The sequence below is a fragment of the Chaetodon trifascialis genome, chromosome 6 (assembly GCF_039877785.1).
Source record: "Chaetodon trifascialis isolate fChaTrf1 chromosome 6, fChaTrf1.hap1, whole genome shotgun sequence".
NCBI lineage: Eukaryota > Metazoa > Chordata > Actinopteri > Chaetodontiformes > Chaetodontidae > Chaetodon > Chaetodon trifascialis.
The window spans coordinates 26,738,043-26,752,198 of record NC_092061.1 but is presented as its reverse complement, the minus strand read 5'-3'; the positions used below and the strand labels follow the sequence as shown (position 1 = coordinate 26,752,198).

Below are 14,156 nucleotides of genomic sequence, written 5' to 3'. Positions count from 1 at the left end.
AGCCTGTAAGTCAGTAGTTTATTCTCATGCTACAGCTTAAGTAAATATAAACTAAACTGCTATAACCAAGACCAAAAGACCTGTGTGCTTCTCTACTGCAGAGGATGCAGACGTGGTGTTTGGATGTTTCTGTATTTATTCTTTTATTGTTTCCTTCTCCCCCAGGATCTGAAAAAAGTCAACAGTTACCTGAAGTCCTGTTTCCTCATTTTCCCCAACTACAACCTGGGCCATGGCCTGATGGAGATGGCCTACAACGAGTACATCAATGAATATTATGCTAAAATAGGTACTCTCATCACCAACCTGCCCCACACACAACATGCTGATGAAGTATTACAGTGTCATTCCAGTGCTACTCTCACCACTCTTCTACAATTAAAGCTTATGCACATAAACCTGTGATATAGATATTTACATACTATTTGTCAAGTGCAAACAGGATGATTTCAGAATTTTGTCACTTTTCAAAATTTTATCTTATCTTTTATCTTATCTGTTACCTCCATGTTTAAAAATACCCTCAAAGAAAAACTGAACTGTGAAAATACATTCTCATATACAGATATATTTAATGAAACTATTTTATTAGAGGAATATTTTTCTGTCTAGTATTCTGTCAACATATCCCACGCATAAACAAAACCAACAATGATGTCCACAATATACAACATTGCAGTAGTTTGGCTCATCAACAAGCTTTGACCCTGCATTTAAAGTAAAGAGAGTGGAAAACTGTTGGAATACGATGCTGTGGTCTTAATCCACAGCTGAATATGTGTGTGTGCACAGCAGTTTGTGGTTTAGCAAGGTAGTTTTAAGATAAGATGAAACTTTATTAATCCCACGCCAGGGAAATTACATTGTTACAGCCAACAAAGTATACTTTCCCACCACGTCTGTGGCTCTCAGTGGTTTAATCCACATTTGGTGCTCTAGTTGAGTATTTGGGCCAGCAGGATGGTGCACATGGGACTGGTTCAAGAAAAGCTACAGTGTGTATGGACATGCAGAGAATACTCATTAGTAGGATGCATTAATTGTTGCTTTGGGTCTTTTCAAAAGATTTGTTGAAAGTAAAACAAAACAAAAAAAACTTAATTGGCAGCCTAATACATTAAAGGAGGCTTAACCAAGGTCGATCTGATCTGTAATTCTTTTACGTTTACAAGCTAATATAATTTGTTTTAAATGTCTGCTTTCAGGCCAGGTGGACAAGATTAAATCTCCATTTGAGTGGGACATTGTGACTCGTGGACTTGTTGCCATGACAATCGAAGGTTTTGTTGGCTTTCTCATCACCATCCTCTGCCAGTACAACTTCCTCAGGAAACCCCCGTGAGTGATGTTTATTTGATGTTCATTTTGAGCACCTGCACTTACACATACTGTGTATAGGGAGTAGAAATGACAGTGGAAAACAATTGAACACAGAAAATGAAGCAATCTAGGCAATTTCTTCCTATGTGGGCCCATCCACTTCCAATGTAAATCCAAATCCAAATACTTTTCTAACAGATAGAGATAGTAGCTTTATGCTGCATGTTAACTGCACAGTAGGGGGCAACCAGCTATGCTCATACCTGCTCCCTGTTTTTTATTAAAAAGTACTGCTAGAATATGTAGCAGTACAGTGGGCATGCTGGAGGTAAAAAGGGTGTGTGTGCGTGTGTGTGTGTGTGTGTGTGTGTGTGTGTGTGTGTGTGTGTGTGTGTGTGTGTGTGTGTGTGTGTGTGTGTGTGTCCAGGAGGGTGCCAGTCAGCTGCCAGCCTATAGATGATGATGATGTCGATGTAGCCTGTGAGAGACGAAGAGTGCTGCGAGGAGACGCTGACAACGACATGCTGAAGATCGAGAATCTGACAAAGGTTTGAACAGTCAGCTCATCAGCATTTAGAAAATCATTCAGAAGCTGCAGTTTGGTTTTCACTGACGTTTTACCCATGCAGAGTACGTACCAGCTTGCACACAATTAATAAAATGTGCATTTTATTTGAACATCAATAACTCAGTGCAGCAAATTAACCTACCCATAAAAAGGTTGTTATACATGTTAAATACACATGATTTGGAGCTAAAGAGCTAACACTGGTATGGTCCTTTAATGTACTGTATATCTGCCTGTGTTTTTTGCATATCCTTCAGGTGTATAAATCCAGGAAGATGGGTCGTATCCTGGCGGTGGACCGGCTCTGTCTGGGTGTCCGGCCTGGTGAGTGTTTTGGACTGCTTGGAGTGAACGGAGCTGGGAAGACCACCACCTTCAAGATGCTGACAGGTGACGAGTGCACCACTGGAGGAGAGGCCTTCATTAATGGAAACAGGTCAGTGCAAGGAAAATAAAATGTTACTTTCAATGCACGTATGTATTATTTATTGTTCACCAAGGTCAAACAGACGCATCAAGACTGTGTGTGTGTGTGTGTGTGTGTGTGTGTGTGTGTGTGTGTGTGTGTGTGTGTGTGTGTGTGTATGTGTGTGCGTGTGCACGTGTGTACCTGCACAGCATCCTGAAGGACCTGTTACGTGTGCAGCAGAGTATCGGCTACTGTCCACAGTTTGACGCTCTGTTTGATGACCTGACTGCCAGGGAACATCTGGAGCTTTACACTCGCCTCCGTGGCATTCCCTGGAAGGACCAAGAGAGGGTTGGTGTCACATTTACTAACACACACACACACACACACACACACACACACTCACACACACGCACGCACGCACACACACACACACACACACACACACACACACACACACACACACACACACACACACACACACACACACACACCCCTTAAGACAACTTCTTCACCATTGTCCCCTCCAATGCTTCTGCAGCTCGGATTGACGTTACCCATTGCCCCCTCTAGGTGGTGCAGTGGGCATTAGAAAAGCTGGAGCTGTCCAAGTATGCAGACAAGCCTGCTGGCACTTACAGTGGAGGAAACAAACGCAAGCTTTCCACTGCCATTGCTCTGATTGGATACCCCTCGCTCATCTTCCTGGTAAGAAGTTTGAAGAGATGTTTTATGTGCTGCACATGTACACTCCGAGTTAGCATTAATACAACCACTACATTTAAAATGACATGTCACTAATATTTAATTTTCAAAATGTTCCCATTAGAAGATGAACACAGGAGGACTGTAATTAGTCTTACCAAAGTATCTCTCCATGTACACTGAGTAATGTAGTTACACATCTCAATACTACTTCTACAACAAGACTACTTGCATATGGATCACAGAGGCATATTCAGTGACATGCATCATGATTCTGGTTTATTGCAAATGTTGTCTTTGCAGTTTTAGCCACCTTTCCTATTACTAATACTAAATAAGTAAGCAAGAATCTCTTATATAGCATCTTGCAAAAGCAAGTGTCACAAAGTACTTCACAGATGAAAAAGGATCAAAAACACACTATGACAACACACAAAATCAATGAAAGGCCTCTCTGTATAAGAAGGTCTTTAACAGATATTTAAAACCATCCTCACTGCTGAGTGAACTAATGTCCAGAGGGATGTTGCTCCAGAGCGTGGGGGCCACAACAGCAAAAGCTCTGTCACCCTTTGTTCTAAGTTTTGATCAATGAAAGCAGAAGACCACAGAGACCTGGCTGAAGAATAAGGTTGGGGAGATGTGAGTTCTGTGGTTGATCACTGCAGCATTGTGGATCAGCTGCAGTTTAACTGCTGATTGTTTACTTTAGCTTGTAAATAGTTGGTTACAGTCACCAAGTCAGGATGACACAAAGGTATGCGATCAGGGTGGTCTCTGCTCATGTTGGTGTCATAGGCCAGACATCCACTGGCAATCCTGAATGCATCTTTTCAGTATAATATTTCATGATAACCATACTAATAATAACTTTATATTACTTTGTTTTATTTTGAATGTACTTTTATTTAAGCTCGCTCAACATCTGGTCCATCTATATCTATATCATATCATCGACATCATCTGCAGTGAATACAGTATCGTTTGCAGCGACCTAATAGCTTGCTAACTGTATGTTGTGGGGTTTTCCAGGATGAGCCCACCACTGGGATGGACCCAAAGGCCCGCAGATTCCTCTGGAATTTAATCCTTGATATAATCAAGACTGGACGTGCTGTGGTGCTGACATCACACAGGTGAGATACCTGTCACTGCTGTGGCTTATTTTAACTCCTTTTTCACTGTAATGCACTAATATATTGTTTCATGCTGTCGTCTACAGCATGGAGGAGTGTGAGGCTTTGTGCACCCGACTGGGTATAATGGTGAACGGCAGGTTTAAATGCCTGGGCAGCATCCAACACCTCAAGAACAGGTCAAGAGAATAAAGATCCACCTTCCTTTTCCTTTAGTCATTGATAGATGTGATCTAATCAGCATCCTTTAAGCAGAGTTTGATATTAACAGCTTACAGTCATCTTCTGCTAAATGTACTGCATTTAATAATAATAACAACAATAATAATACTACTACTACTATTTACAATAATGATAATACTTTTATTGTTTAATGTAAGTTGTATTGTTAATGTCTATTTTACATAAACTCTCATAAATCAGTCCTGGGACAGTCTCCTTCTAGAAGGAGCCAAAAGTTTAGAATGTTTACATCTCATAGTTGCATGCTTTTCCTTCCCTAAAATAAGATGACATGATCCATAGCCATGTCCCAGTAAGCAGGTGAGATTGGGCTTTGATTGACCAAAGTTAGCTGGGTTTATACTTATGTTGTACTTATGCGCCTGTCTGTGCTGTTTTTGGCAAATCTGAAAGTCCAACAAAAATTAAGTATACAAAAAAAGACCTTCCACACTCATGTTGCTATGATCGTGTTCTAGGTTTGGGGATGGCTACATGATCACAGTGAGAACCAAGAGTAGCTCCAATGTGAAGGAGGTGGTTCGATTCTTCAACAGAAACTTCCCCGAGGCTGTGCTGAAGGTACGTCACTGTATGTATGTACATCAGTCAATGAGCAGCAGAAAAAAGCAGTGGATATGATGAAGATTTCCCCTCACGTTGTTTCCCCGCACTTGTGCCCCGTATTTTCTTTTTTGCTGTTGTTTTTTTGGATGACTACAAAGTTCTTGCTGTTCAGAAAACCTTACAGACAGATGCATCGCATTAAAATTTTGACTGTAAAAAAAAGAAAAAAAAAAACTGGACACATGTTTATAGAGTACGAGTGATTAAAAGTGCAGCATTTCTCCTGAAGAAACAGTGATTTGGCTGAACATCCAGTGAGGATCAGAAGTTAACACAGTTTAATAATAGTTCAATAATAACAATATAAAAGTAATTCCTATTAGCATAGCTTGCTTAAACACTACTGCCACTTGACTGGATCTTATCTAATTTCTTAATTGTTTCATCAGACTTGAAGCCATCTGTTGTCATATTTGCAGGAGCGTCACCACACCAAGGTCCAGTACCAGCTGAAATCTGAGCGGATCTCCCTGTCTCAGGTCTTCAGTAAGATGGAGCAGGTGGTGGAGGTGCTGGGCATCGAGGACTATTCTGTCAGTCAGACCACTCTGGACAACGTGAGTCAGTGTGTAACACACTGCATGCAGGACATCAACAAGGAAATGGAATTTAGCACATCTTCTTTTCTTTTGCTCAGGTGTTTGTCAACTTTGCCAAGAAACAGAGTGACAACCTGGAGCAGCAGGAGGCGTCGCCCCCTGGTGGTGGACAGTCCCCCCTACAGCGTATTCTCAACCTGCTGAAGGCTCGGCCGGCCAACACGGAGCTCAACGCTCTAATGAGCGAGGCGCCGGAGGAGCTGGAGAGCGACGATGATGAAGGACTCATCAGCTTTGAAGAGGAAAGAGTGAGTATGCAGTACACCTGGCTTTTTAAATGTTTTTTCATTCATGTAGTCAACCTGAGCAGAACACATTATACAAGTGTTCACCCCATGAGAAGCATCTTACAGATAACCTGTACATATGTTGCATGTGTTTGGCAGGTGCAGCTCTCCTTCAACACAGACACTCTCTGTTAAAATGATCTATATGAAGAGCAGAGAGATGATGAGAGCGACAGAGGGGGGGAAACCAATCTCGTCTGTCTGAGCTCTGAGGTCTGGAGGGAGAACAGAGCTGCTGATTTAACCCTGAAGAGGACCAAAACTCTCTGCACCATGGAACATAAGACCAGTAGTTCAGTATTTCAGCCTCAAATTCTTCATCCCAGGAGGGACTGAGGTGGTTTCAGTCAGATCATACAGACACAGGCGATGACCTGCAGAGCTCAGCCTGCAGCTGGAGACACAGCAGCAGGAGTGCTTGCATTTGGATTGAAGACTTCGTCCTGGAATGTTTCCATATTTACTTTATTTGAATCTTTTTCTTTTTGAGAATGTATCTTACTAGATGGCTGATGGATACTGTAGGCTAGCTACCTTTGTGAGCGAGTGAACATATCATTGGTGATATGTTAAAAACCAAGTGTTTGACACCACACGTTACTTTGATTTGGTTTTACGCGCTCCCTGCTAGTGGGCGGGCCTCTCTTACTGTACCAAACTAGACCTGCCTTGAGAGCATGCTGTGATGAAGTTGATTCCCAGTGGTAATGTATACAGTCTATTTTTCTGTGGCAAGAAGAATGATTTATTTTGGATATCGAAGCAGCTACGAACGTGTGTGATTTATTTTGCAATAACAGAGGATTTAATGGAATGCACCTTGGGATTTCCAAGTGTGGACACGCGTGCAAGCTGTTGGCCTTTTCTTTATTTTAGAAACATGAAGAAAATGTACATGGCATGGTTATTGTCCTGATGGTGCCTCCCTTCTATCAACTTGTTTTGACACTGTACATTTGGTCTCTTTCTACTGAATGCTCTCTTTTGTGCTTTTAACATATCATTATGTTATGGACTCTGCCAAGAAGATCCTATAAAAGCCGGACACAGTGTATAATAATGATAATTATTATTATGATAATGATAATAATGCTAATAATAATAATAACATCTCTATCTCCGGTGAAGGTATTCTAAACTGAAGTGAACTCTGCTTATATTCCCTGACAATAACTGCACTACCATCACTGTGATACAAAAGGGAACTCTCAGATCATATAAACTATTGTTAAACTTGGGTGCAGTACATGTTTTATGATTTGCAGGTGATCTTGTCATTTTTAATGGAATTTGGAGTACTCAAAATGTGCAAAATATTCACATTTACAGAAACATGGATGTTTCTCTGACTGTACGTTGGCATGTGGTTTTCACTGGTCTCTCTGAGTTTTGTGATAATTGAGTTGTAACATGTCCTGTCAAAATAATTGTTCCACTACTTCTTTCACAGCTAATTGCAGTCATATTTTTGGTGATTATTATGGCACTGGTGGGCTGTTTTCCTACTTGAAAGGGTTATCATTAAACAAGAAAACCTGACTGTTGTAATCTCTTCTTTGAGAATGTAAAGCTGGAGGGAAGTCGGTTGCCGAAATATTTGAATTAATTCTATTATAAAATGCAGTCGAAAACAAAAAGCTAACATATTTAGGCCATAATGCTGAACTTCCCTCTCAGTGGGATGACTTCTTTGAGCTCAATGTGGATCTTTCTGTGATTGGAACAACTTGTTAAAGCAACAAAGAATAATCAGAGATCAATACAATGACAGAAACAAACACACAAATATTAATGTCAAACAGTGAAGAATGACTCATCACCAGCAACCACTGGAGTTAGTTGCAATCATAGAAAATTAATATTTCAAATATTATTTAACTATGCTCTATAAAATTGCTCCATTAAAATGGATTTGTGACTGTATTTTGGGGGATGTAAAGCATCAACAGATTCTCATTTGGACAAAACATTTGACCTCAGTGGTGAAGCTCATGGTTGATTAAACAGTTGTTTCTGAACTCTGCATTGTGTTGGATGCTTGTGCTTTTATTTTGCTGTGTGAAAGACCCTCCACTCCAAAATGTGTTTTTGAGACACACTAGAGGGTTGTTTACATGATGATCTGCTGAGGGGGGAAACGCTCTGTGCTCGCCTCAACTCTCAGTTTAAAGGACTGTTTCAAATTTTCTCAAGTCTTAAAACAATACATGTCCATATGTACACTGAATGAAGTTTTTGCTCACTGTAACTGCTTCTCTTCTTCATTCTGGCCACAAAGAGATCAAGAAATTTAGAAAAAAAAATTGAGCCTATCCTTTAACATGAGTAAGATTTGTAAAATCACAGCTAGTTTATAGTCAGTAATGCAACTTCTGCAAGTGTAATGTGGGACACATAGACTGAGAACGGACCTTTTAGTGAAGTAGGACACTTGAAAAGCATTCAGTGAGGATTTTAATGAGGGTAACTGGTACATTTTAGTGCAAAAACCATTTCAAGGCCAAGACATCAGAACAAAAAAAGTAGCCTCCACAAGAGCAAGCGCTAACTGCTAAGGAAGGAGATGCATTTCGTCTCCTAGAGATGAGCATACTTTGGCATAAGAAGTGCAGATGACTCCCAGAACAACAGCAAAGTTACAAAATTATCTATACCCACAATAAAGCGAGTCATGCGTCGACATAACCACCGTACTATTTGGCCATGATGACCGTCGTTATGTCTGAAGGAACAATGGACAATGAGCCCAAGCACACTGTGCTTCAAAAGTTGGTGTTAAGTGGCCATCACAAAGTCCTGACCTTAGTCCAACAGAACATTTCTGGGCAGAAGTGAGAAAGAGTGTGTGAGCATGGAGGCCTACAAACATGACTCAGCAGTTGTGTCAGGAGAAAGTTACTGTGAGGAGTTCACTGCCCAAAACCTTTGACCCAAGTTAAACAATTTAAAAGACAGGAAAAGTCAAGTATATGTAAACTTCTGAACCACTGGGGTAAAAAGTAAAATCATTACACATATTAAACAAAGCATACATTTAAAAAATCAGGAGATGATGAATTCACAGAGGATGATTTCAATCATGATGTGTGAGAGAGTAGAAACAGCCCCCGAATCAAACGGTTAACAGCAAGAAAAGTGTCAGAGAGGAGATGTCTAGTGTGTATGTATCTGCAAAAAACCTGAACATGAGCAGCTTTAACCAGTGTTTCTGTAAAGATTCCAAATACAAGGCCATTTAATTAATACATATTCAGAATTAATTTGTTGTAATCTATTCTTTCATTTCCAGGTGAAATGAAATTTACTCCAATTCTGGAGGGCCTGAGAATAACATGTTCATCACAGCGACAGATATTCAACGACCATTAAAAAAGCAGTGTTCAAGTTTTCATTGTGATTAAAAATATGTGCCATACAAGCTGTGATTTTAAAAATCTGCAGGCATTTCATGAAGTTGTGACAATGGATTAAAAGAACATTCATCGTTGGTTGTGCATCAGCAAAGTGAGAACATGGAGCAGAAATCACGTTTGTGTCGTGCAATCAGTCTTCATCTGCATCATCAAAGGCCACACCAGTCGCTCGCAGCTTTCTGCAAAAACACACAAACAGATGATTTACGTTCTCAGATGACAGTAAGGTGGGTACTGTTAGAGGCTTATGAGTGACACATTGTACTTTTTAGTTCCTGGGTTGATGAGTGAAGCCCCTGATAATCGTTTCTTCACCGTCACTGATGGAGCGCAACTCTGCTGCTGCCGGGGCTCAAACTCTGAGGAAGAAATATCACCTCTGTTAACAACACCACACAGTTACAGTGTGTTCATTTAGATTAGATTAGATTAGATTAGATTAGATTAGATTAGATTAGATTAGATTAGATTAGATTAGATTCATCTTTATTGTCACCATCAGAGTGCAACACAGAGACAACAAAATGCAGTTTAGCATCTAACCAAAAGTGCAAATAGTCACAATATCTAAAACAATCTAAAAACATGTAAACAGTGCAAGTGGCATGAGGTATAAACAGAATAAACAGTATGAGGTAGGTGCAGGTAGTCCAAGTGATTTCTATTAAACCATAAATACATGTGCAACACGGTATGTAAACAAGTGCTGTGCAACAGGTAGTAAGTGGCAGTGCAGTTTATTTCACAGATGAACTCTGCAGATGGTAAATATCTGTTTCCTGATATTTCATTATTTTTATTTCATTTAGGAATTTAAAGGGTATTTCTTTTAGGAAAAACTAAATGTTTGGTTCTTGTTGCAACGATCTCTTTTTGTGGAAAGTCAATTCCATTCAGATTTCTTCTTGTTGAGCCTGGATACAAAACTTTTCTTACATTATTTCACAAAAGATTATTATTATATTTTTCTATATCTATTCCTCCCATGTTTAGGTGCAGTTAAGAATTGCAGCTCTGTCCCCTGGCTATGACACTGTTGCTTGCACATCACTGACGGGGCCATACTCAGTCTCATGTCAGTCTCAGTCAATCTCATGACTGTTTGACTGAAGTGTGTCCTGAATCTGTTTCTTGTTAAGCAATGCAGGATATTACTGTTGAAGACTTCAGACATTATGGACTGCATCTAAGGCCTGTGTTACTCCCAGCAGTGGAAAAGTTCATTTTCTCAAGTACTATGCCTAAGTACAATTTTGAGATACTGGTAAGTTTATTGACTGTTCACATTTTCTACTTCTACTCAACTACATTTTGGAGGCAAATATTACACTTTTTACACTAATATAAAATTAAAGTCTACTGATAAATGGACATACTAATTATGGATGAAGATATCCATCAAATGAGTCCCATCTTTAGCAGCTGTAACATTAATGAACACATTAATGCATCAGTGGTTATAATCCTGTCATATATTGTTGTGATCTTTTACTTTTGGTACTTGAACTATAATTTGATGCTAATAGTTTTGTACTGGGCTGCACGGTGGTGCAGCAGGTAGTGCGCATGCCTCACAGCAAGAAGGCCGCAGGTTCGATTCCCGGGTCGGGCCTTTCTGTGTGAAGTTTGCATGTTCTTCCCGTGCATGCGTGGGTTCTCCCCGGGTACTCCGGCTTCCTCCCACAGACCAAAAACATGCTCATTAGGTTAATTGGTGACTCTAAATTGCCCCTAGGTGTGAGTGTGAGTGTGAATGGTGTGTGTATGTGCCCTGCGACCGGTCCAGGGTGTACCCCGCCTCTCGCCTGTTGACAGCCGAGATAGGCTCCAGCCCCCCCCGCGACCCCGAAAGACATAAGCGGCATGGAAAATGGATGGATGGATGGATGGATGGATGGATAGTTTTGTACTTTTACTTAATTAAGACTTTGAACGCAGGACTTTTCTTATGACTGTTTTCACACTGTATTGCTATAACAAGTACAACAGCACTTGTTAATCCAAACATGGACTGCACAGATGGTGTGGAATCGTTAGAGTTCAATGGTCACATTTGCTGCTATTGTACATATTGAACAAAAGTAATCTTCAGTGATGAAGTAACCCGGCATTGAATGAAAGCCTCTATGCACCAGCTGACATTTCAATATATACTCTTCAATTGATATTTCAGCTGCTGTCAGTACATACTCTGATGATTCAAGTGCTTCCTATGGACACTATCTGAAACTGTCTCTGGTGCTGCAGCTTCACTTCAAGCCAGAGGAAATGACGCTCGTTGGTATACAGCTTTAAAAACGTGCCTGTGGGGCGCCTTTGGTGATTTTTCACTGGACTGACGGAGGATGGTCCACCTATAGGGAAAGACAAAACACAATCAGCACTGATTGCAAAGTGAGAGAGAGCTTTAACTCTGCATGAACTCCTAATCCCACAATGAAACAATTGCAATGAGTCACAAGAACAAAGTACCTTTACTGTCAGGCTGAGTGAGGCTGTCAGCCATCCTGAACAGCAGCTCCTTCAGTTCTGCTGTGGCCTTCCAGCCTTCCAGTCTGGACAGGGTCACACTCAGGTCACCTGGACTGGAGCCCACGTGGAGCTCTACACTGGCGTCATGGACCACAACAGACACGTCTCCACTACCACAGGCTGCCCTAATAAGACAGACAGAGGAACATTTAGCTTTAATTGGCCAGGAATGCTTTCATTGTCACATTTAATAACAGTTTCTGTAGTCTCAGACACAAACTGATGTGTGGTAGCTCAATACAAAGAATGTTTTGTTGATGGCTGTGCAGCTTAACTGGCACCACTTCATTCAAGTACATTGCTAGAAATATTTCATATTTTACAAAGTGTAATCTCACCTGAGTTTCAGGATATAATCATCTGTAGATTTCAAGGCAAACCTCTGTCTCTGTACAAACAAGTATAGTTAGAAACAGCACCAGAGCAGGAACAGAGTCAGTACCTTCACTGATGCACTAAATGAAAATCACAGGAGTCGGCAGGTGAAACTTACAAACTGATTCAGTGTGTCCTCAGTGTACTCTGCGCTCCAAACATCAGCGGCATCTGTCAAACTACAGCAGATATACAAAGACGCAGTGAGGAAAACAGATATGAAATCACATCTAGTGTCCTGACAGGAGCTGGACATATTAACATGAAAACACATATACACTGGTGTCAAAATAAACTGCAAGGGATCGAGACAAGTTCTAAAAGTAACAACAGACCTTCAGAAGAGGAGAATCAGATTGGATTCATTACTCTGCACTGCACACGGGCTCATTACTCTTAACACTCCTGTACCTAAATCCTGCTATACAATATGGTATCGTACATTCTCTGAAGGAACTGAACCAAACTCCATTTTTAATAATCTGCAATATTACGTTTCCTATTTTACAGGCAAATGCACATCACTGTGAGAATATAATTGAAGGTCACACTATTGATTTGGCGACTCACTCCTCAATTCAGCATACAGTCTACATATGAAAAAATTTCATTTGGCATTAATTTCACCTTTTTTATTCCCACACTCAGTCAACATTGTGGTCTGTACCTCACTGAGGACTATTATAACCAAACAAATGCCTACATGGTGTTTTTACGCTGCTTGGTGTAATATTGATATTCCATTGTGATAAAGATTCAAATTCTCATTTGAATGAATAGAAAGGGGCATTATTTTTTTAAGCAGAGCCTACTGTGTACCAAACCATTCTCTGGTGACCACTGACCAGTCTGGCTATAAAGACCAATGATCCGCAGCCTTTTCAGTTTAAAGAGTTGACAGCATTAATGAACGTCAGTCTGTGAGTGAAGGCGTAGAAAGTTCATATGCTTCATGTTCATCTCGCAAAGGCAATTAAGTTCAATCGTTGTACACTAAATGCTTGCAACCACAGCTTTTCGAATAACTGAAAATGTTGACAGTTACAAACAGGTTACAACTCCCACGTGTCCGCGTCGTAAATTGTCCGGGTGCAGCACTGCCCTCGCAGTTTCGTTCCGTCAACATCACGTTAAAAACAAACATTTAGAAAATCACTTTTTGACATTTGTGAATCGATTCCGACTTACAGGAGATAATAAACGAGATTCTGATGTGAACTGACTGTTTCACTCGCCCCTTGCACCAAAAAATCTGTTCCCGTTTTGTGTTCTAACACAAAAGCTTTGTTCTTGCTAAACGCTCCAATAATCCCGTCGGGTTTAAATGGACATTGGTTTCACGTTCTCTGCAGTCAGTAGGACACACTCTCTAAGTCATTTTGACGGGCATTTTAATACAGCCTTCGACTCACCAAATACTAAATATTCCGTTTATTCTGCGTGTATAGCAAATGAATTTAGACTGGCTCTTTAGATCCAACACAGTGCAGTATGACGGTTGGTTCACATCCATGTTTCCTTCACTATTCACTAACGTGAACCAAGGAAGCGCAACAAAGCTGGCTTGTTCTTCTTCTTCCTCTTCTTCCTAAAACAAGCTAACGTACACTGCCGCCACCTGTTGGACTGGAGTGGAAAGCATTACATTGGCAGAAAAAGGCGAAAACTATAGACCCTTGAGGGGAAAAAAAAGAGCCATGTGTAAATCTGTACTTTCAGTTTACAAACCTGTGAGCACAGTTTATGAAACCTCTCAGGTTTACAATCCCTGTACACAGATTTGTAAACTGTGTCCATGGAATAACATTTAAATCGATTTCCTTTCCCCCACACTTACTGCCAGTTGCGTCTCTGTAGCAATAAATTAATTGTGAATGTATATAAATGTCTGTGTTTACAGGCAGCTGACTTAAGAATCTGCACTGTTTCTGACAGCTTCTTCTTCTTCTTTCATGTTTGTGTG

General features: G+C 40.5%; 2 protein-coding genes across 2 annotated transcripts in view; one reads left to right on the top strand and one right to left on the bottom strand.

Annotated features, from left to right (window-relative positions):
- Positions 1-7,891, top strand: part of abca2 (ATP-binding cassette, sub-family A (ABC1), member 2) — a 111,299-nt gene extending 103,408 nt beyond the window's left edge. Inside the window, exons 37-48 of the mRNA XM_070965090.1 lie at positions 166-289; positions 1,206-1,338; positions 1,748-1,868; positions 2,146-2,324; positions 2,507-2,648; positions 2,871-3,005; positions 4,035-4,138; positions 4,225-4,317; positions 4,840-4,942; positions 5,407-5,544; positions 5,625-5,834; positions 5,973-7,891. Coding sequence (XP_070821191.1) covers positions 166-289; positions 1,206-1,338; positions 1,748-1,868; positions 2,146-2,324; positions 2,507-2,648; positions 2,871-3,005; positions 4,035-4,138; positions 4,225-4,317; positions 4,840-4,942; positions 5,407-5,544; positions 5,625-5,834; positions 5,973-6,008 — 1,518 coding nt within the window. The 3' untranslated portion in view covers positions 6,009-7,891. The remainder of the gene's footprint in view (positions 1-165; positions 290-1,205; positions 1,339-1,747; positions 1,869-2,145; positions 2,325-2,506; positions 2,649-2,870; positions 3,006-4,034; positions 4,139-4,224; positions 4,318-4,839; positions 4,943-5,406; positions 5,545-5,624; positions 5,835-5,972) is intronic.
- Positions 7,892-8,309: 418 nt separating this feature from the next.
- Positions 8,310-13,724, bottom strand: paxx (PAXX non-homologous end joining factor). The gene is made up of 7 exons (XM_070964874.1): positions 13,606-13,724; positions 12,312-12,372; positions 12,157-12,206; positions 11,759-11,943; positions 11,590-11,640; positions 9,552-9,645; positions 8,310-9,465 (listed from the first exon to the last, which is right to left on the bottom strand). The coding sequence occupies exons 1-7, from the start codon at positions 13,704-13,706 to the stop codon at positions 9,417-9,419; spliced, it is 591 nt and encodes a 196-aa protein (XP_070820975.1). The 5' UTR covers positions 13,707-13,724; the 3' UTR covers positions 8,310-9,416.
- Positions 13,725-14,156: the final 432 nt, after the last annotated feature.

Coding starts and splice junctions, on each gene's coding strand:
- paxx (XM_070964874.1), bottom strand. CDS start 13,706: ATGGATGTGAACCAACCGTCATACTGCACTGTGTTGGATCTAAAGAGC. Junction 9,646..11,589: donor TCACCAAAGGCGCCCCACAG/GCACGTTTTTAA, acceptor TTTCTTCCTCAG/AGTTTGAGCCCCGGCAGCAG. Junction 9,466..9,551: donor ATCAACCCAGGAACTAAAAA/GTACAATGTGTC, acceptor GTGTTTTTGCAG/AAAGCTGCGAGCGACTGGTG.